The sequence below is a fragment of the Aquarana catesbeiana genome, linkage group LG04, assembly GCF_042186555.1.
Source record: "Aquarana catesbeiana isolate 2022-GZ linkage group LG04, ASM4218655v1, whole genome shotgun sequence".
Taxonomy (NCBI): Eukaryota; Metazoa; Chordata; class Amphibia; order Anura; family Ranidae; genus Aquarana; species Aquarana catesbeiana.
The window spans coordinates 489,008,486-489,030,344 of NC_133327.1; the positions used below are offsets into that span (position 1 = coordinate 489,008,486).

Below are 21,859 nucleotides of genomic sequence, written 5' to 3' on the forward strand. Positions count from 1 at the left end.
TTGGCAGAGAACTGGGATCAGCATGAGGTGCCTCTAAGCTCTTTTCTAGTCTACGGTCAGGAAGATGGCAGAATTTGGCTATGTGTCCTTCCCCATCACAATTGTAGCATATAATTGGTCCCCGATTGCCATGATTTCTGAAATTGCCTTTGCCTCTTCCTCTTCCTTTTCCTCTCTGCTTCCTCAGCCATATCACTTAACCGCCTCCAATAAGCCCCTGCTGCTTCCTCTTTCCCTTGCTTAGCATTCATAAATTCAGCATGTCTGGTTTGTCCATATATTTGGGGCAATTTTTCCTTCAATTTCTCACAAACCTCCCGTCCACTAACCATCTTACCTAGATTTTTGACGTCTACACCACATTCTTTAAGTATATAGCCAGACATGTTGCTTCCCACTGCTTTAATAAGAAGCTGATGAATGTCAGTAGCAGAAGCCTCATATGCTTCCTGTGCAGCACTAAGTTTGTTTGCAAACCCAATTGGATTCTTTCTAGGATCTCCCAATCCCTCTAATATGGCTCTCATATCTTGGGGACTAAAAGGTACATGCCATTTAATTTGAGACTTACTGTCAACAGCATCACCTTCAAAAACGAATTGGGTTCTGACAGGATAAACTGCAACAGATTTCTCTATGCCAGGGGCAGAAGGGCTGGCATTTCCCTTCCTTCTCTCTTCATCTTGCTGCCACAATTTGGAAATTATGGTTTGCTCTGGAAGTTCAGACTCTATCTCTCTTTCTCTGGCCAAAGCCTTAAGTTCAGAGAGATCTAGGTTTGCATATGTGCCTTTTGATTTATGCCAATCATCTGTTTCTAGGATACGAGCCAAATCCCTCTTTGTAGGTTGATATGGGGCTGTTAAACCTCTGCTCTCTACTATATTGCATAGCTCATCTTTTGTGTGTTCCATGTAATCTAATTCTTTAGCTTTTGTGCGTGGACCCCTTAAAGCCAAACTGGCAGCCACATAAGGTGGGGGGTCCTCCTCTACAGAGTCTTCTGGCCAAACGTAGTAAATTTGGGCAGTACTTTTATTAAATATCTCCGTCAAGCCAGTTTGATTTGCTACTTTAGCTTCTGTCTCCCATGTGCAAGCTATTCTCCACGTTCCTTCACTGCACAGTAGTGGGCCATAATCGTGCAGAAAAGTTTGCCATACTTTTAAATCAAAAGTCCCTTCAGATTTTAAAGGTTTAGCTGTTCCCTTTGTCCATTCTACCCATTTATCTAGGGGCTCAGTATAGGCAGAACCCTACCTTCGGTTCATATATTCTCTAGCGCTCATCTTGCGCTGGGCATTTTCTGAAGGCCTCTCTCCCTTCATTCCCTTAATTAATTTAATGCCCATAATGACTGGCCAGTCTTCTCTCTTCTCTACTTGTGCCTATACCCTCTTGCCTCTAAAACAAATAGTACAGCAAATCTGCAGATTTACAAGAATAGTCTCCACTTATCTACGTGGATAGAAGGGGTTTATGACAATAGACAAAACACTCATTAACCACTTGAGCCCCGGACCATTATGCTGCCTAAGGACCAGAGGTCTTTTTCCAATTTGGCACTGCGTCGCTTTAACTGCTAATTGCGCGGTCATGCAATGCTGTACCCAAACGAAATTTGCGTCCTTTTCTTCCCACAAATAGAGCTTTCTTTTGATGGTATTTGATCACCTCTGCGGTTTTTATTTTTTGCGCTATAAACGGAAAAAGACCGAAAATTTTGAAAAAAAATGATATTTTCTACTTTTTGTTATAAAAAAAATCCAATAAACTAAATTTTAGTCATACATTTAGGCCAAAATGTATTCGGCCACATGTCTTTGGTAAAAAAAATGTCAATAAGCGTATATTTATTGGTTTGCGCAAAAGTTATAGCGTCTACAAACTAGGGTACATTTTCTGGAATTTACACAGCTTTTAGTTTATGACTGCCTATGTCATTTCTTGAGGTGCTAAAATGGCAGGGCAGTACAAAACCCCCCCAAATGACCCCATTTTGGAAAGTAGACACCCCAAGGAAATTGCTGAGAGGCATGTTGAACCCATTGAATATTTATTTTTTTTGTCCCAAGTGATTGAAAAATGACAAAAAAAAAAAAAAAAAATATTTACAAAAAGTCGTCACTAAATGATATATTGCTCACACAGGCCATGGGCCTATGTGGAATTGCACCCCAAAATACATTTAGCTGCTTCTCCTGAGTATGGGGATACCACATGTGTGGGACTTTTTGGGAGCCTAGCCGCGTACGGGGCCCCGAAAACCAATCACCGCCTTCAGGATTTCTAAGGGTGTAAATTTTTGCTTTCACTCTTCACTGCCTATCACAGTTTCGGAGGCCATGGAATGCCCAGGTGGCACAAAACCCCCCAAAATGACCCCATTTTGGAAAGTAGACACCCCAAGCTATTTGCTGAGAGGCATATTGAGTCCATGGAATATTTTATATTTTGACACAAGTTGCGGGAAAGTGACACTTTTTTTTTTTTTTTTTTTTTTTTTTCATAAAGTTGTCACTAAATGATATATTGCTCACACAGGCCATGGGCATATGTGGAATTGCACCCCAAAATACATTTAGCTGCTTCTCCTGAGTATGGGGATACCACATGTGTGGGACTTTTTGGGAGCCTAGCCGCGTACTGGACCCCGAAAACCAATCACTGCCTTCAGGATTTCTAAGGGTGAAAATTTTTGATTTCACTCTTTACTGCCTATCACAGTTTCGGAGGCCATGGAATGCCCAGGTGGCACAAAACCCCCCCAAATGACCCCATTTTGGAAAGTAGACACCCCAAGCTATTTGCTGAAAGGCATGGTGAGTATTTTGCAGCTCTCATTTGTTTTTGAAAATGAAGAAAGACAAGAAAAAACATTTTTTTTTTTTCTTTTTTCAATTTTCAAAACTTTGTGACAAAAAGTGAGGTCTGCAAAATACTCACTATACCTCTCAGCAAATAGCTTGGGGTGTCTACTTTCCAAAATGGGGTCATTTGGGGGGGTTTTGTGCCACCTGGGCATTCCATGGCCTCTGAAACTGTGATAGGCAGTGAAGAGTGAAATTAAAAATTCACGCCCTTAGAAAGCCTGAAGGCGGTGCTTGGTTTTCGGGGTCCCGTACGCGGCTAGGCTCCCAAAAAGTCTCACACATGTGGTATCCCCGTACTCAGGAGAAGCAGCAGAATGTATTTTGGGGTGTAATTTCACATATTTCCATGGCATGTTTGAGCAATATATCATTTAGTGACAACTTTGTGCAAAAAAAAAAAAAAATTTGTCTCTTTCCCGCAACTTGTGTCGCAATATAAAATATTCCATGGACTCGACATGCCTCTCAGCAAATAGCTTGGGGTGTCTACTTTCCAAAATGGGGTCATTTGGGGGGGTTTTGAACTGTCCTGGCATTTTATGCACAACATTTAGAAGCTTATGTCACACATCACCCACTCTTCTAACCACTTGAAGACAAAGCCCTTTCTGACACTTATTGTTTACATGAAAAAGTTTTTTTTTTTTGCAAAAAAATTACTTTGAACCCCCAAACATTATATATTTTTTTAAAGCAAATGCCCTACAGATTAAAATGGTGGGTGTTTCATTTTTTTTTTTCACACAGTAATTGCGCAGCGATTTTTCAAACGCATTTTTTGGGGAAAAAACACACTTTTTTAAATTTTAATGCACTAAAACACGCTATATTGCCCAAATGTTTGATGAAATAAAAAAGATGATCGTAGGCCGAGTACATGGATACCAAACATGACATGCTTTAAAATTGCGCACAAACGTGCAGTGGCAACAAAATAAATACATGTTTAAAAGCCTTCAAAAGCCTTTACAGGTTACCACTTTAGATTTACAGAGGAGGTCTACTGGAAAAATTACTGCACTCGATCTGGCCTTCGCGGTGATACCTCACATGCATGGTGCAATTGCTGTTTATGTTTGACGACAGACCGCCGCTTGCGTTCGCCTTAGCGCGAGAGCAGGGGGCGACAGGGGTGTTTTTTTTTTTTTTTTTTTTTTTCTTTATTATTTTTTTGCTTTTTTAATCTTACTTTTAAACTGTTCCTTTCATATTTTTTTTTTTAATCATTTTTATTGTTATCTCGGGGAATGTAAATATCCCCTATGATAGCAATAGGTAGTGACAGGTACTCTTTTTTGAAAAAATTGTGGTCTATTAGACCCTAGATCTCTCCTCTGCCCTCAAAGCATCTGACCACACCAAGATCGGTGTGATAAAATGCTTCCCCAATTTCCCAATGGCGCTATTTACATCCGGCGAAATCTAAGTCATGAAATACTCGTAGCTTCCGGTTTCTTAGGCCATAGAGATGTTTGGAGCCACTCTGGTCTCTGATCAGCTCTATGGTCAGCTGGCTGAATCACCGGCTGCATTCTCAGGTTCCCTGTTGAGACAGGAGAGCCAGAGAAAAACACGGAAGACGGTGGGGGGGGGGGGGGGGCATTCCCTCCCACGGCTTGTAAAAGCAGTCTAGAGGCTAATTAGCCGCTAGGATTGCTTTTACATGAAAGCCGACCGCTGGCTGAAAAGAATGATACCAAGATGATACCTAAACCTGCAGGCATCATTCTGGTATAACCACTCAAAGTCGTGAATGGCGTACCTGAAGACAAAAAAATGGTTAACAATGGTTAACAATAAAGCACAGTAAAGTGTAAATAATTACACACCTGAAAAACAAACATGATAAAACATAATAACAATAACAATAACAATAAAACATTGCAGAATAGAATACAGTAAAAAAGAGCAGAACAATAGAGAGAGAGAATAGAGAGAGAGAGAACAATAAAACAACAACTATTTTTTTTTATTTCATATTTTTTTTTTTTTTTACACTTTTTTTGTAACTAACTTTTATAACGGTAACTGGTTCCAGGTTCGGGTCTCTCAAAATGCGATGGCATCTTGGGAGACCCTGTGAAAGTGTGTCCTAGTCTGTGCAATGCTGTACCCTACGCTAATACTCAACTAGTGTATGGTAGCGTTCAAAACATTCACCAATGCAAAGACCAGGATTGTCAGGACAGGAGGGACAATAATAGAGGGTGTCACGCCTATATCCGCGCTTGCTGCAGACACGACATCTTTTTTGGGGGGTTCGTTGGGTAGGGGTACTCGGGAGGACATAAAAATGCCTCTCATGCAGCCGACTGCATTTGGTTGGGGATGTGAATGGGGGAAGTACGGGCGCTGCAGAAGCGGTGGGTTCCCAATTAGGATTGGCGAATGCAGCAGGAAGGGCACTATGGGCACGATGGGCCTGTGTTTGTCTTTTTGGTGGCAGCGGGACACTACTTGTGCTTGCCACCTCACCAGCTTCAACTGCACTTATGGGACTCGCCACGTCACCACGTGTTACTGCAGTGCTGGTTTGACTACGACCGGGGTGTACTAGGCCGCTGGCGCTTGCCAGTTCACCAAAACGCTACCAAAAAACGTTAGCGATCGCAGGGATCAGGCCTGACTCTGCGAACGCTGCAGTTATGCGTTTAGTGTTTTGTAAGTGTCAGTGATCGATCGATACTGCACTTGGGTGGGCTGGGCCGGGCCGGGCGGAGGGGCAAAACGCAGGTGCTAGCAGGTATCTGGGCTGATCCCGCTAACACTGCGTTTTTGGGAACCCTAAACTGCTGGTGACGCTAGTATAGATCTGATCGGATCAGATATTGATGCGATCAGATACTATACCACTAAGGGAGGTGTACGGTGCGTGCGTGGGTGTTAGCGGTACTGGCGCTAATCTGACGCTGCCTGGGGCTGGTGCTTGCCAGTTCACCAAAACGCTACAAAAAAAACTGTTAGCGATCGCAGGGATCAGGCCTGACTCTGCGAACGCTGCAGTTATGCGTTTAGTGTTTTGTAAGTGACAGTGATCGATCGATACTGCACTTGGGTGGGCTGGGCTGGGCCGGGCGGAGGGGCAAAACGCAGGTGCTAGCAGGTATCTGGGCTGATTCCGCTAACACTGCGTTTTTGGGAACCCTAAACTGCTGGGGACGCTAGTATAGATCTGATCGGATCAGATATTGATCCGTTCAGATACTATACCACTAAGGGAGGCGTATGCTGCGTGCGTGCGTGGGTGTTAGCGCTACTGGCGCTAACCTGACGCCTGGGGCTGGTGCTTGCCAGTTCACCAAAATGCTACCAAAAAAACTGTTAGCGATCGCAGGGATCAGGCCTGACTCTGCGAACGCTGCAGTTATGCGTTTAGTGTTTTGTAAGTGACAGTGATCGATCGATACTGCACTTAGGTGGGCTGGGCGGAGGCACAAAACGCAGGTGCTAGCAGGTATCTGGGCTGATCCCGCTAACACTGCGTTTTTGGGAACCCTAAACTGCTGGGGACGCTAGTATAGATCTGATCGGATCAGATATTGATCCGATCAGATACTATACCACTAAGGGAGGCGTATGCTGCATGCGTGGGTGTTAGCGGTACTGGCGCTAATCTGACGCTGCCTGGGGCGACGCATATCACCGCCGGGCGATCAGGGGGCTAAACCTTTATTTGGTAATAAACGGCGGGTGCCCTGACACTATAAAAAATAAACAAACTAACCAGCGTCATCCGTAACGGTTATACGGTGATCAGTGGTGAAAGGGTTAACTAGGGGGCAATCAAGGGGTTAAAACATTTATTAGATAGTATATGGGGGTCCCTGACGCTATAAAACGCTGACGGCGAACCTAAATATTTACCTCACTAACTAGCGTCACCAGCGACACTAATACAGCGATCAGAAAAATGATCGCTTAGTGACACTGGTGACAGGGGGTGATCAAGGGGTTAAAACTTTATTAGGGGGGGTTAGGGGGGTACCCTAGACCTAAAGGGGGGTAATACTCACTGTCCCAACACTGTAACTGTCACAAACTGACACTATGCAGTAATCAGAAAAAAAAAAAAAAAAACTGCTGGTGTCAGTTTGTGACAGGGGGGGGGGGGGTGATTGGGGGGGGATCGGGGGGCGATCGGGGGGGGGATCGGGGTGTTTTGTGTGCCTGGCATGTTCTACTGTGTGTGTGTGTGTTGGTGCACTCACATAGATGTCTTCTCTCCTCGGGCCGGAACGGAAAATACCGACCCGAGGGGAGATGACATCACTTCCTTTGCTGCTGTTTAGCATACAGCAGCAAAGGAGTGTTTTCATTGGCCGGCGGCGATCGCGAGGGGGGGGCCACGAACGGATGGTCTCCCCCTCATCACCGATCGCCGCTGGACAAAAGACGACCGCCTCGGGCACCGGGGGGGGGTCCGATCGGACCCCCCACCCGCGGAAGGCAAATCACGTACCCTGTACGTGATTTTGCCTGTCCGTGCCACTTTGCCGACGTACATCGGCGTGAGGCGGTCGTCAAGTGGTTAAGAGACCCTCCTCGTCTCTTCTCTTTGTGAGTTTTATCTGACTCTACCATGCGCCTCTGACCCAGGTCGCCCACAAGGAGTCAACGCAGGGAACTGCAGAGGATTTTCCCTATCCACACACAGTCCAACCCATGAAGGGGGACACAAACACATTCAAACACACACACGTTACCCAACCAGAAAGGTCCGAGAGTGGTCTGGTTTCCTTGAGAACCGACAGATAGGATACATAGGAAAAGGCAGAAATATAGCAAGCTTAAGGGCAGCTTACCTAGCCGGCATTTGAGGTCTGCGTTTCCCGATGATCCCGATCGAAGCGCGGTTCCTTCTGGAGACTCTGCCAAACTCCTGTTATGGCTCGCCAAGACTGATATGACTGATTTCTGATTGGGACTCTAAAACAAAGTTAATACTGCAGCTGCAGGAACAGATTCACAGGACTCAATCACTGTGTTTAAAATGTCCGTTCAGTGAAAAATTTATTATTACATGTTATTTTATACATAGATAAGAAAGGGGTGGTGTGAGATGTTATTAAAAACTAACAAATAGCAATATGTTATTAAAAGCTAAAAAATAGAAATATATTATTAAAAACTAGCGAATAGAACAATTGCAAAAGTAAAACCTTGAAAAGGGAGGGGGGAGTAGAGAGCGTTTAGTAGGAGAAGTGTCTGTGTGTTACGTGAAGGTTACAGAACACATTTCAACAGTGAGAACAAAATGGATTCTCTTGTGCTTAAATGAACAGTACAATGAATGTCCATGTCAGAAGTAAGGGATAACGTAGGAAACAATGATTACAGGGCAATTATGTTAACTGTAAAGCACAGGAAAAGCAGACACGATGGTAGCACAAGTATTATACATTTTATGAGAGCAAACTTTACCAAACTGCTCTCCATACTGTCGGACATTAAATGGGAAGGTATTATAGAACCAAAAATACATGGGAATGCTTTAAGAACATTTTAGGTAATGGCATTAGCCAGTACAGTGGGGACAGAAAGTATTCAGACCCCCTTAAATTTTTCACTCTTTGTTACATTGCAGCCATTTGCTAAAATCATTTAAGTTAATTTTTTTCATCATTAATGTACACACAGCACCCCATATTGACAGAAAAACACAGAATTGTTGACATTTTTGCAGATTTATTAAAAAAAAAAAAAAAACTGAAATATCACATGGTCCTAAGTATTCAGACCCTTTGCTCAGTATTTAGTAGAAGCACCCTTTTGATCTAATGCAGCCATGAGTCTTTTTGGGAAAGATGCAACAAGTTTTTCACACCTGGGTTTGGGGATCCTCTGCCATTTTTCCTTGCAGATCCTCTCCAGTTCTGTCAGGTTGGATGGTAAACGTTGGTGGACAGCCATTTTTAGGTCTCTCCAGAGATGCTCAATTGGGTTTAGGTCAGGGCTCTGGCTGGGCCATTCAAGAACAGTCACGGAGTTGTTGTGAAGCCACCCCTTCGTTAATTGAGCTGCGTGCTTAGGGTCATTGTCTTGTTGGAAGGTAAACCTTCGGCCCAGACTGAGGTCCTGAGCACTCCAGAGAAGGTTTTGGCCAGGGTATCCCTGTACTTGGCTGCATTCATCTTTCCCTCGATTGCAACCAGTCGTCCTGTCCCTGCAGCAGAAAAACACCCCCACAGCATGATGCTGCCACCACCATGCTTCACTGTTGGGACTGTATTGGACAGGTGATGAGCAGTGCCTGGTTTTCTCCACACATACCGCTTAGAATTGGGGCCAAAAAGTTCTATCTTGGTCTCATCAGACCAGAGAATCTTATTTCTCACCATCTTGGAGTCCTTCAGGTGTTTTTTTTTTTTTTTTTTAGCAAACTCCGTGCGGACTTTCATGTGTCTTGTACTGAGGAGAGGCTTCCGTCGGGCCACTCTGTCATAGAGCCCTGACTGGTGGAGGGCTGCAGTGATGGTTGACTTTCTACAACTTTCTCCCATCTCCCGACTGCATCTCTGGATCTCAGTCACAGTGATCTTTAGGTTCTTCTTTACCTCTCTCACCAAGGCTCTTCTCCCCCGATAGCTCAGTTTGGCTGGACGGCCAGCTCTAAGAAGGGTTCTGGTCGTCCCAAACGCCTTCCATTTAAGGATTATGGAGGCCACTGTGCTCTTAGGAACCTTAAGTGCAGCAGAATTTTTTTGTAACCTTGGCCAGATCTGTGAATTGCCACAATTATGTCTCTGAGCTCTTCAGGCAGTTCCTTTTGACCTCATGATTCTCATTTGCTCTGACATGCACTGTGAGCTGTAAGGTCTTATATAGACAGGTGTGTGGCTTTCATAATCAAGTCCAATCAGTATAATCAAACACAGCTGGACTCAAATGAAGGTGTAGAACCATCTCAAGGATGATCAGAAGAAATGGACAGCACCTGAGTTAAATATGAGTGTCACAGCAAAGGGTCTGAATACTTAGGACCATGTGATATTTCAGTTTTTCTTTTTTAATAAATCTGCAAAAATGTCAACAATTCTGTGTTTTTCTGTCAATATGGGGTGCTGTGTGTACAAAATGAGGAAAAAAATGAACTTAAATGAATTTAGCAAATGCCTGCAATATAATAGAGTGAAAAATTTAAGGGGGTCTGAATACTTTCCGTCCCCACTGTATATTCCAATGGGCAACATATATAAAAGCTATATATGAAGAGAGAGTTTTTGCACTTAGTGTATGTTTGACTGCAGCACACTGAATGTTTGAAGACAAGAAACTGAAAGACCTTATTTATATAAACAGGTGCACTTCCTATATAGTAGCCTATGGGTATACAAAACAATAAATAAATCAATATGATAGCAAAAAATCCATATATTGTAACAATGTCAAATTTTGCAAATACTTAAAAAATGCTAGTGCATATACACTCGCTGGCCACTTATTAGGTACACTTGTTCAATTGCTTGGTAACACAAATTGCTAATCAGCCAATCACATGGCAGGAACTCAGTGCATTTAGGCATCTAGACATGGTGAAGATGACTTGCTGAAGTTCAAACCGAGCATCAGAATGGGGGAAGAAAGGGGATTTAAGTGACTTTAAACGTGGCATGGTTGTTGGTGCCAGACAGGCTGGTATGAGTATTTAAAAAACTGCTGATCAACTGGGATTTTCACGCACAACCATCTCTAGGGTTTACAGAGAATGATCCGAAAAAGAGAAAATATCCAGTGAGCAGACGTTGTGTGGAGGGAAATGCCTTGTTGAGGTCAGAGGAGAATGGGCAAACTGGTTCGAGATGATAGAAAGACAACAGTTAATCAAATAACCACTCGTTACAACCAAGGTATGCAGAATTCCATCTCTGAACACACAACACATCGAACATTAAAGCAGATGGGCTACAGCAGAAGAAGACCTCAACGGGTGCCACGCTGTCAGCTAAGGAAACGAAAATGGGGCTTCAATTCACACAGGCTCACCAAAATTGTACAATAGAAGATTGGAAAAGCGTTGCCTGGTCTGATGAGTCTCGATTTCAGCTGCGACATTCAGATGGTAGGGTCAGAAGTTTGGCATAAACATAAAAACATGGATCCCTGCTGCCTTCTATCAATGATTCAGGCTGGTGGTGGTGGTGTAATGGTGTGGGGATATTTTCTTGGCACAGTTTGGGCCCCTTGGTACCAATTGAGCATTGTTTAAATGCAATGTCCTACCTGAGTATTTTTGCTGACCGTGTCCATCCCTTTATGACTACAGTGTACCCATCTTCTGATGGCCACTTCCAGCAGGATAATGCACCATGTCACAAAGCTCAAATCATCTCAAACTGGTTTCTTTAAAAAGAGACAATGAGTTCACTGTAATCCAATGGCCTCCACAGTCACCAGATCTTAATCCAATAATGTACCTTTGGGATGTGGTGGAATGGGAAATTCACATCATGGACGTGCAGCCGACAAATCTACAGCAAGTACATGATGCTGTCATGTCAATATGGACCAACACCTTGTTGAATCTATGCCACAAAATAATTAAGGGAGTTCTGAAGGCAAAAGGGGGTCTAACCCGGTGCTAACCAGGTGTACCTAAAAAGAAAAAAAAAAAGTGGCCGGTGAGTGTATAAACCATAAATAAACCACAGGTGCTAGTGAAAATGTAAACCATACATAAACAAATATGCAAATGGATACCAAAATCACTACATCAAAGTAACCAATAGATAGAAAACTAGTGCAAGTTTCATAGTGCAAAAAATTAAAGATTAAAGTGTAAAGTCCACGTGGACCATGAATTACTTAGCCTCTTACAAAAAGTTGTTAATCTCCTGGGTTAATGGAGATCAATATGCGCTCGATGTGTATATCCCTTTAAGAGCCACCTGTCAGGACTACTGCAATAATTCACAACTCCAGCTGGTCAGACACCAAAAGGTTAAAAGCAGAGCCTATGCAGCATATTCATTCTACAAGAAGAACCAAAAGAAGCCATCATAGTGTTGCACTGCCACACAATTTTTTTTTATTACTTAACTCCACAATACACAATGGAGCATGCTCCATTCCCCTGAAGATGCTCATTGGTAGTGAAACACATTGGGCAGGGCCTACCCGTGATGTAATTACACCTGCCGTGTCTGGTTGGTGTGGAATTCTACGCTTGTGTACTCTGTTAGCCTGGCTGTGTAAGTGCCTGTATATTGTAGATCCAATAAGAATGCAATAAGCCTTGAAAGAGTGTGATCAGGGCAGCAAAAATAGACCACAAGAGATGTATAGCGGAGGAGCGTAAAAAGAATCCCCAAAAAATGTACCTATATTAATAGTAAAAAAAAAAAAGGCAGTCAGAACATATTGTCCCCTTAAAGGATGATGTGGTACCAATATTCAAAAATGGGCCTAGATGTTTCTAAATGTACCTAATGGCCAGTCAGCCTAACATCAATAGTTTGCAAACTATTGGATAGAATGAAAGGGACCATATCCAGGAATTTGCAGATAAGAGTAGTATCATTAGTAGTAACCAACGTGGATTTATAAAAAAATCATACTTACCAGACCAACCTATTGCCATTCTATGAGGAAGTGAGTTGTAATCTGGATAAAGGAGGGCAGGTGGATGTAGTGTATCTAGAGTTTGCCAAAGCATTTGACACAATACTCTATAAATGCTTAGTTCACAAATTGAGGTCTGTTGGTGTTGACGATAGTACCTAGATAGTAAACTAGTTTCAGGAGTGTGTCCAGAGAGTGGTGATGAAAAGCGTATCTCCTCAATGGTCTGCAGTTATAAGTAGGGTACCCTAGGGCTATGTCCTGCGACCAATCTTGTTTAACACGTTCATAAATGATATAGCGTTTGGGATAAATAGTTCAATCTCAGCGTTTGCTGATTATACAAAGCTAAGCAGGACAAAAACCTCACAACAGGATATAGCAACTCTGCAGGAAGACCTTGATAAAATAGAGGGGTGGGCAAATGCATGGCAAATGAGGTTCAATGTAGGGAAATGTAAAGTAATGCACTTGGGGGCTAAAAATATGAATGCACGTTGCACGCTGGGGGGAGAACCTCGATTTAGGGGGGGGAACCTCCATAGATCGACTTTAGTACAACCAGCTTGCCCATAGATGGATCGAATCTCGGCTGGTCCCTGCTAAACCAACCAAGATTTGATCCATCTATGGCCGGCTTAAGCCCGATATCCATCTAGGCATAGAGTTTCATATGGGACTTTAAGATAATTGGGAACTTCCATTATCTACCTACAAAATTACCTAGTGGCTGGTTTTATTCATCGTATCAAGGACTGGGCTTGGTAGCATTCATTTTCTATACAGCTCTTCAAAAGCGGGATATCGGAGAATCTTTTCTATCTGGGGATTAGGGTAGACATAGGGGACAGTTTTTGCTCCAGGTTGCTGGAGTGGGGGGTGAGCCTTAGTGGGGGTTGGGGGGTTTTGGGTTAAGTGTTGGGTTTCTGGTGGGAGGGTTGTTGGGGGATCCCCCTTAGGGGGAAAGGGGACACATACAGTCAATTGTTATTTCTTATGTCCAAAATAAATTGCAATAAGTAGCCTCTGGTGTGCTTTATTATTATTATCTTTTCGTGTTGTATGTTTTGATATCACAGTTAGAGCTTACAGAGCTCCCATATGAGATTTGAACCACTTCAGCCCTGGAGGATTTGGCTGCTCAATGACCAGAGCACTTTTTACAATTTGGTACTGCACTGATTTAACTGGTAATTGCGCAGCCATGCAATGTTGTACCCAAATTAAATTTGCTTCCTTTTTTTCTCCACAAATAGAGCTTTTTTTATGATGGTATTTGATTGCCTCTGGCATTTTTAGTGATATAAACAGAAAAAGACCGAAAATTTTGAAAAAAAAATATTTTCTACTTTTTGTTATAAAAAAAAATTAATAAACTCAATTTTAGTCATACATTTAGGCCAAAATGTATTCAGCCACATGTCTTTGGTGAAAAAAAAGTCAATAAGCGTATATTTATTGGTTTGCACAAAAGTTATAGCGTCTACAAAGTAGGGTACGTTTTCTGGAATTTACGCAGCTTTTAGTTTATGACTGCCTATCTTATTTCTTGAGGTGCCAAAATGGCAGGGCTGTACACCACCCCCCTCCCAAATAACCCCATTGTGGAAAGTAAACACCCCAAGGAAATTGCTGAGAGGCATGTTGAGCCCATTAAATATTTTATTTTTTTTATCACAAGTGTTTCAAAAATGACAAATACACAAAGTTGTCACTAAATGATATATTGCTCATACATGCCATGGTTATATGTGGAATTACACCCCAAAATATATATGGATATATATATATATATATATATATATATATATATATATATATATATATATATATATATATATATATATACACAATAGTGAGCGGACATTAGAGAGCGAACATAAGTGAGAGAACAATAGAGAGAGAAGAAAAATACAACCACAACTATTTTTTTGGCTTTTTTTTTTTTTTTTTGTGTGTTTTTTTTTTTTTTTTGTGTTTTTTTTTCACTTTTTGCACTTTTATAAAAACTGTAAAAAACTGTAAACTGAACGTTGCAGATTAGGGTCTCTCAAAATGTGATGGCCATCACATCTTTCGAGACCCCGTGTACGTGTGCCTAGGACTGTGTGGTGCTGTACCCTATGCTAATACTCAACTAGTGTGTGGTAGCGTTCGAAACGGTCACCAATGCAAAGACCAGGTTGGTCAGAACAGGAGGGACAATAATAGCAGGTGTCATGCCTATATCTGCACTTTCTACAGACACGACATCTTCTTTGTGGGTTTCTTTCGGTAGGGGTACCAGAGAGGACATGCGGAAAATGCCTCTCATGGCTTACTGCATTTGCGTTGGGAAGTTGGGCCAAAGCACCGTCTGGAAACAGAAGGGCTCTGATGATCTCTTTCTGGAATTTAAGGAAGGATCCAGTTCATCCTGAAGCTTTGTATAGCACAAGAGCATTCAGCAAAGCCAATTGAAATACACACTTTTTTGTACCAGCGTCTGGCCTTATGGGCAATTAGGTACGGCGCCAACAACTGGCTGTTAAGGTCCACCCCTCCCATTTTAAGGTTATAGTGGGGATGGAAAGTATTCAGACCCCCTTAAATTTTTCACTCTGTTATATTGCAGCCATTTGCTAAAATCATTTAAGTTCATTTTTTTCCTCATTAATGTAAACACAGCACCCCATATTGACAGAAAAACATAGAATTGTTGACATTTTTACAGATCTATTAAAAAAGAAAAACTGAAATATCACATGGTCCTAAGTATTCAGACCCTTTGCTGTGACACTCATATATTTAACTCAGGTGCTGCCCATTTCTTCTGATTTCTTCTGATCATCCTTGAGATGGTTCTACACCTTCATTTGAGTCCAGCTGTGTTTGATTATACTGATTGGACTTGATTAGGAAAGCCACACACCTGTCGATATAAGACCTTACAGCTCACAGTGCATGTCAGAGCAAATGATGGGGGGTCAAAGGAACTGCCTGAAGAGCTCAGAGACAGAATTGTGGCAAGGCACAGATCTGCCCAAGGTTACAAAAAATTTCTGCTGCACTTAAGGTTCCTAAGAGCACAGTGGCCTCCATAATCCTTAAATGGAAGACGTTTGGGACAACAAGAACCATTCCTAAAGCTGGCCGTCCGGCCAAACTGAGCTATCGGGGGAGAAGGGCCTTGGTGAGAGAGGTAAAGAAGAACCTAAAGATCACTGTGGCTGAGCTCCAGAGATGCAGTCAGGAGATGGGAGAAAGTTGTAGAAAGTCAACCATCGCTGTAGCCCTCCACCATTCGGGGCTCTATGGCAGAGTGACCCGATGGAAGCCTCTCCTCAGTGCAAGACACATGAAAGCCTGCATGGAGTTTGCTAAAAAAAACACCTGAAGGACTCCAAGATGGTGAGAAATAAAATTCACTGGTCTGATGAGACCAAGAGAGAACTTTTTGGCCTTAATTCTAAGCGGTATGTGTGAAGAAAACCAAGCACTGCTCATCACCTGTCCAATACAGTCCCAACAGTGAAGCATGGTGGTGGCAGCATCATGCTGTGGGGGTGTTTTTCAGCTGCAAGGACAGGATGACTGATTGCAATCGAGGGAAAGATGAATGCGGCTAAGTACAGGGATATCCTGAAAGAAAACCTTCTCCAGAGTGCTCAGCACCTCAGACTGGGCCGGAGGTTTACCTTCCAACAAGACAATGACCCTAAGCACACAGCTCAAATAACGAAGGAGTGGCTTCACAACAACTCCGTGACTGTTCTTGAATGGCCCAGCCAGAGCCCTGACTTAAACCCAATTGAGCATCTCTGGAGAGACCTAAAAATGGCTGTCCACCAACGCTTACCATCCAACCTGACAGAACTGGAGAGGATCTGCAAGGAGGAATGGCAGAGGATCCCCAAATCCAGGTGTGAAAAACGTGTTGCATCTTTCCCAAAAGAACTCATGGCTGTATTAGATCAAAAGGGTGCTTCTACTAAATACTGAGCAAAGGGTCTGAATACTTAGGACCATGTGATATTTCAGTTTTTCTTTTTTAATAAATCTGCAAAAATGTGAACAATTCTGTGTTTTTCTGTCAATATGGGGTGCTGTATGTACATTAATGAGGGAAAAAAAAATGAACTTAAATGTTTTTAGAAAATGGCTGCAATATAACAGAGTGAAAAATTTCAGGGGGTCTGAATACTTTCCGTCCCCACTGTATATTCATGGACACAGAGGGGTTTCTCCACAACACCAGTCGCCGTAGGAATTTGGACCATCGTGTCTGTGTGAAGGGAGGACAGAACAAAAAGATTCTTATTTGCTCACTGTGAAATGGAGGGATAATTATTACATCTCAAGCAGGCTCTCTCCCCCAGCCTAAGACGGGAATCTACAAGCCGCTAAGGAGAGCCGCCACCGCGATTAGATCGCACGGTGCCACATGCGCCAATTTGATTAAACAAGTGACTAAAAAGTGGCAAGCTTGTGAAATAATTGTCCACATACAAGTGGTACCCCTTTCCGAATAAGGGTGACACCAAGTCCCACACAATCTTACCAGCGTTCCCTATGTAGTCAGGGCAGTTCTCCGGCTCTACGTAATTATCTCTTCCCTCGTAAACCATAAAACTATATGTATACCCTGTGGCCCTGTCACAGAGCTTATACATCTTGACCCCGTATCTGGCACGCTTGCTGGGAAGATACTGTTTGACAAGCGGCCAGAAAACTTAATCGGGGACTCCTCAACGCAGACAACTTGATGGGGAGTAAACAAGGCTGCAAAACGTTGGTTAAAGATGTTTACGAGGGGCCGAATTTTGTAGAGCCGATCAAATTCAGGGCCACCCCGAGGACGACAGAGTTCATTATCGTTGAAATGCATGAACTGCAAGATCTGCTTGTATTGTGTCCTGGTCATGGAGGCAGAGAACACGGGCTTATGGTGAATTAGGTCAGTGGGCCAATATGACCGCAACTCACTCTTTTTAGCTATGCCCATGAGGAGGGATAGGCCCAGGAAGGTCTTAAATTCGGAAACCATAATTGGTGTCCATTCTCTGGCAAGGGTCAGCTGGGGATTCGCGGGATGATTTGACCAGCATATAAATTGTTTTGGTCCACAATAGATCTATAGAGATCTTCGGCGAAAAAGAGCGAATAAAAATCAAGTTACATAAAATCAACTGTTTCCACCTGAATTCCGGGTTGGCCAGTGGGGGGGGGGGGGGGGGGGGAGTACCTGTGCTGCAGAAGAGGTGGGTTCCCAATTAGGATTGGCGAATGCAGCAGGAAGGGCATTATGGGCTCGACGGGCCTGTCTTTGTCTTCTTCTTGGTGGCAGCGGGACGCTACTTGTGCTTGCCACCTCGCCAGCTTGAACTGCATTTATGGGACTCGCCACATCACCAAGTGTTATTGCAGTGCTGGATGTACAACCAGGATGTACTAGGCCTCTGGTGCTTGCCAGTTCACCAGAAGGATGAGCGGTGCTAATACTGGCTCTCTGCTCCCTATGAGGGACCTGCGGTTCTCGCACCTCATGACGGCAGAAGAAGAACGGGGTCTTGTACGCCTGACCCTGGCAGGGACCACAACTCCGTCGTCAGAGCTATCTGTCAGGGTGCTGCTGCTGTCTACAGGTTTGTATTCTGAGCCTGAATCTGACAGATGAGTGACTTTCTCTTCACTATCTGTCATGCTCAAACGTGTAGGCCTCTCCACTGATGTACCTTTTGATTTGACATTTTGGTTTCTAAATTTACTGGTACAGTTTTGAGACTCACAAGAAAAATAGCATCTGACTGTCTGCGAATGATTCAAACGCTACCAAAAACACTGTTCGCGTTCACAGGGATCAGGCCTGACTCTGCGAACGCTGCAGTTTTGTAAGTGACAGTGATCGATTGATACTGCACTTGGGTGGGCTGGGCTGGGCGGAGGGGCTAAACACAGGTGCTAGCAGATATCTGGGCTGATCCTGCCAACACTGCGTTTTTGGGAACCCTAAACTGCTGGGGACGCTAATATAGTTCTGATCAGATATTGATTTGTTCAGACACTATACTACTAAGGGAGGCATATCGTGCGTGGGTGTTAGCGCTACTGGCGCTAATCTGACACTAGCTAAACTGCGTTACCCGTGACACTTATACAGTGATCACAGGTGATGGGGTTATCAAGGGGTTAAACCTTTATTTGGGGGGGTTAAAGGGGGTCCCTAGACCTATCTGGGCCTAAGACTAATTACCAGAACGCTGATTTTTGTCACTAATGACACCAGTACAGCGTTCAAAATAAATCTGAATACTGTACTGGGTGACACAGTGACAGGCAGTGAAGGGGTTAACTGGGGGGGTGATCGGGGGGTGAATTGTGTGCCTACGCGACCTGGTGTCAGTGTAGTATTGGTGCAACTCACTGTTAGATGTTATCTCTCCTTGGTCTGGAACGGAAAAGACCGACACGAAGAGAGATGACATCACTTCCCCTGTCAGTGTTTACAGTTACACGACAGGGGAAGGATCTCATTCACCAGGACCGATCACCAGGTCCAGGCCAGATTTCATTGGCCTGGGCCTGGAGATTGATCGCTTCTGGATCGAATCCGATCATCACGGCCGCCGAGGGGGCGCGCGCGCCTGACGTTGTATGACGGCGATTCGCCTGTCCGTGCCATTCTGCCACAGTACAACTCGGGAACAGGTTAGAAAGGTTGATATGAATGCATTTTAAAGTTAAAGTAGTTGTAAACCTCTGAAAAGAAAAATGAACATAGCAAAGCCTTTTATAGTGTGTACTTATCCAAAGCACCTAGTGTAATGTCTGTCTGCTCAGTCATTCCTCTGCTATCATTTCAGACAGTCTATATCTGCAATCGTGGGAGACAGCCCTGTCTAACACTCCCCAGCATAGAGCAGGTGATTAATAGCCTCAGCTGTACATATTTCCTTTTGAGACTGTGTAGAGTTGGGGTTGCTTCCCTCCTCTCAGATTACACTCAGCTCCCTGCTCTATGCTTTGCAGTATGTGACCCCAGATCCCCGCCCCCGCCTTCTGGAACGAACGTGTGCTTTAGGAAGCCATAGAGGACTGAGTGCAAATTATGTAAAAGGATTTGTTTTATCTTTGTGTATTACGTGAGGCTAGTCACTTCATTTGGTATATGTAAGGGTTTACATCAACTTTAACCTTTTTGGGAATATCAAACAGCAAGGAAAGTTTCACTGCAGTTTTTATTCTGAGCAGCAATACAATTGTGAAGATGTTTTAATGATTAGTAATTTTGATAGTTTACAGGTAATTAGTTATTGTATAAATAAGGTCTTGGGTGAGCTGGCCAGATAAGTGTTTTGTGGCTCTGCTTCAGCTGATTACTTCAATTGCGTCCACATCTTTTTCATTTGTCTTGGATTGCACGTGTAAGGGTTAAAACCTCTGCCAGGTTTCTGTTTCTGAATACATATATAAGAGCCAATAGATCTCCGATCATTCATTTCCAGAAACATGAATGACCTACTTTACTATTAGAGCCCTTTCACACTGGGGCGGGGGACGGCGTCGGCGGTAAAACGCCGCTATTATTAGCGGCGTTTTACTGTCGGTATGCGGCCGCTAGCGGGGCAGTTTTACCCCCCGCTAGTGGCCGAGAAAGGGTTAAATACCACCGCAAAGCGCCTCTGCAGAGGTGCTTTGCCGGCGGTATAGCCGCGCCGTCCCATTGATTTTAATAGGCAGGAGCGGTATACACACCGCTCCGAAGATGCTGCTGGCAGGACTTTTTTTACCGTCCTGCCAGCGCATCGCTCCAGTGTGAAAGCCCTCGGGGCTTTCACACTGAAATGCAAGCAGCGGCACTTTCGGGTCGGTTTGCAGGCGCTATTATTAGCGCAATAGCGCATGCAAACCGCCCCAGTATGAAAGGGCTCTTACTCAGCTGGATTTCTTAAGTGAGGCTACTTCCATGCAACAAGCGGCAGGAAACATCTGGAAGTGAAATTAGAGTCCAGAAACATTTATTAGCAATACAAGTCCATCAAATTTCAAGGTCTTTCACACACCCCTCCTTCCTCGGGGCTTGAGAAAATGTGACTTCTATATTTATAGACCTAAGGGGATCCAGTGTCAGCAGATTGTGTAGATTAAAAAGTCAGCATCACCATTTTGTAGTGCATATCTTGAAAAAAATATGGTTGTCATATGCAACAGTAATCATTTCCTGGACAGAATTTTTCATATGTAAGCCACTACTGTGCAGTGGTTAAGTTTCTTGACTATTTTTTAATAACAATGATTTTTTTCTTTTACAGTTTTGTGTCCTACCTAGGAATTTTCCATCTCCATTGAACGACCTCCCTCGTGTTTCAGAAGATGTATTTTTCATGGACACACAGAAGTCCCTCTTTGTTAAATGACCCTATAGAGGATCTGCTTTCATCTGAATCCTGTATCAGTTTGGCGATTTGGTGTTTTGAGCATGTTGATATGATTAATCAGCTGTTGCCCTTGTCTGTGGTAGCAGATTGTTCCGAGCTCCTATCATTGCTTATGTAGAGTACATATAACTTGTCTCTTAGGGTGGATAAATTTAATGTGCGATTTATGAGATTAGGACAAATGTACAGTTTTAACTTGGTTTTTATGCATCTAATTCTATTTTTACAGTACATGTAAGTAAAAATGTGCAATGACCCATTCATTTTAAGATGAGACAACAAAAGTTCCATATAGTTTTATCAAACAGCAGAAACAAAAGTTTCATACAGATATATAGTTTTATCTAACAGCTGAATATAAAATCGCACTTTTCAGGAATATTTTCTCGTTTAGTCTAGTATAAAAGTGATCAAATACAAATTGCACTGATATATAAACGATTTTTTTTCTCTTAAAAGGTAAACATGTTATTAAACTTCACAAAATAAAAAATATAAGCACTACAAATTATGTCAGCAAAAGTCCACTTTATCCTGTCCATACCTTTCCCACACTCCATTGCAGTCCTAATCATGTAAGCTTTTTCTCGGATTGTTACATAGTCTAGTCCATCCAGTTCAACCAATATTTTGTGTTGGAGCTTATATAGGGTCGAGTCTCTCCTCTCCCTAGGAAGAAGCACTGTGTTATAGAAAAAGTACCCAGGCTTCCTCATTTCTGAGTACTTTGTTGCTGTGTGGGGGACATTGACGTTGAGAAGATAAGTATGAGTGGGTCCTGACTAAGTAAAGTGACATTCTCTTTTTAAGTGGAACATGCCAGATTAGAGAGATGGATTTTGATATATTTTTAAAGGTGCAAGCTTCATGGCCATTTTCCTCAACTTTTATTTACTATTTTGTCCCAACGGGTATGTACTGGCCATCGGGACTACCGGGAGTTTCGCGGTGGGCCGATGGCTCAGTGGCTCGGTTTTTATGCAGAATTCAGCGGTAGCAGGAGCGTGGTAG

At 43.2% G+C, this 21,859-nt stretch overlaps 1 protein-coding gene across 3 annotated transcripts in view; it reads left to right on the plus strand.

The window, feature by feature from the left end:
* Positions 1-21,351, plus strand: part of FEZ2 (fasciculation and elongation protein zeta 2) — a 335,869-nt gene extending 314,518 nt beyond the window's left edge. For all 3 annotated transcript variants that reach the window (XM_073627652.1, XM_073627653.1, XM_073627654.1), the window contains one exon: positions 20,723-21,351. In XM_073627652.1, coding sequence (XP_073483753.1) covers positions 20,723-20,739 — 17 coding nt within the window. In that variant the 3' untranslated portion in view covers positions 20,740-21,351. The remainder of the gene's footprint in view (positions 1-20,722) is intronic.
* Positions 21,352-21,859: the final 508 nt, after the last annotated feature.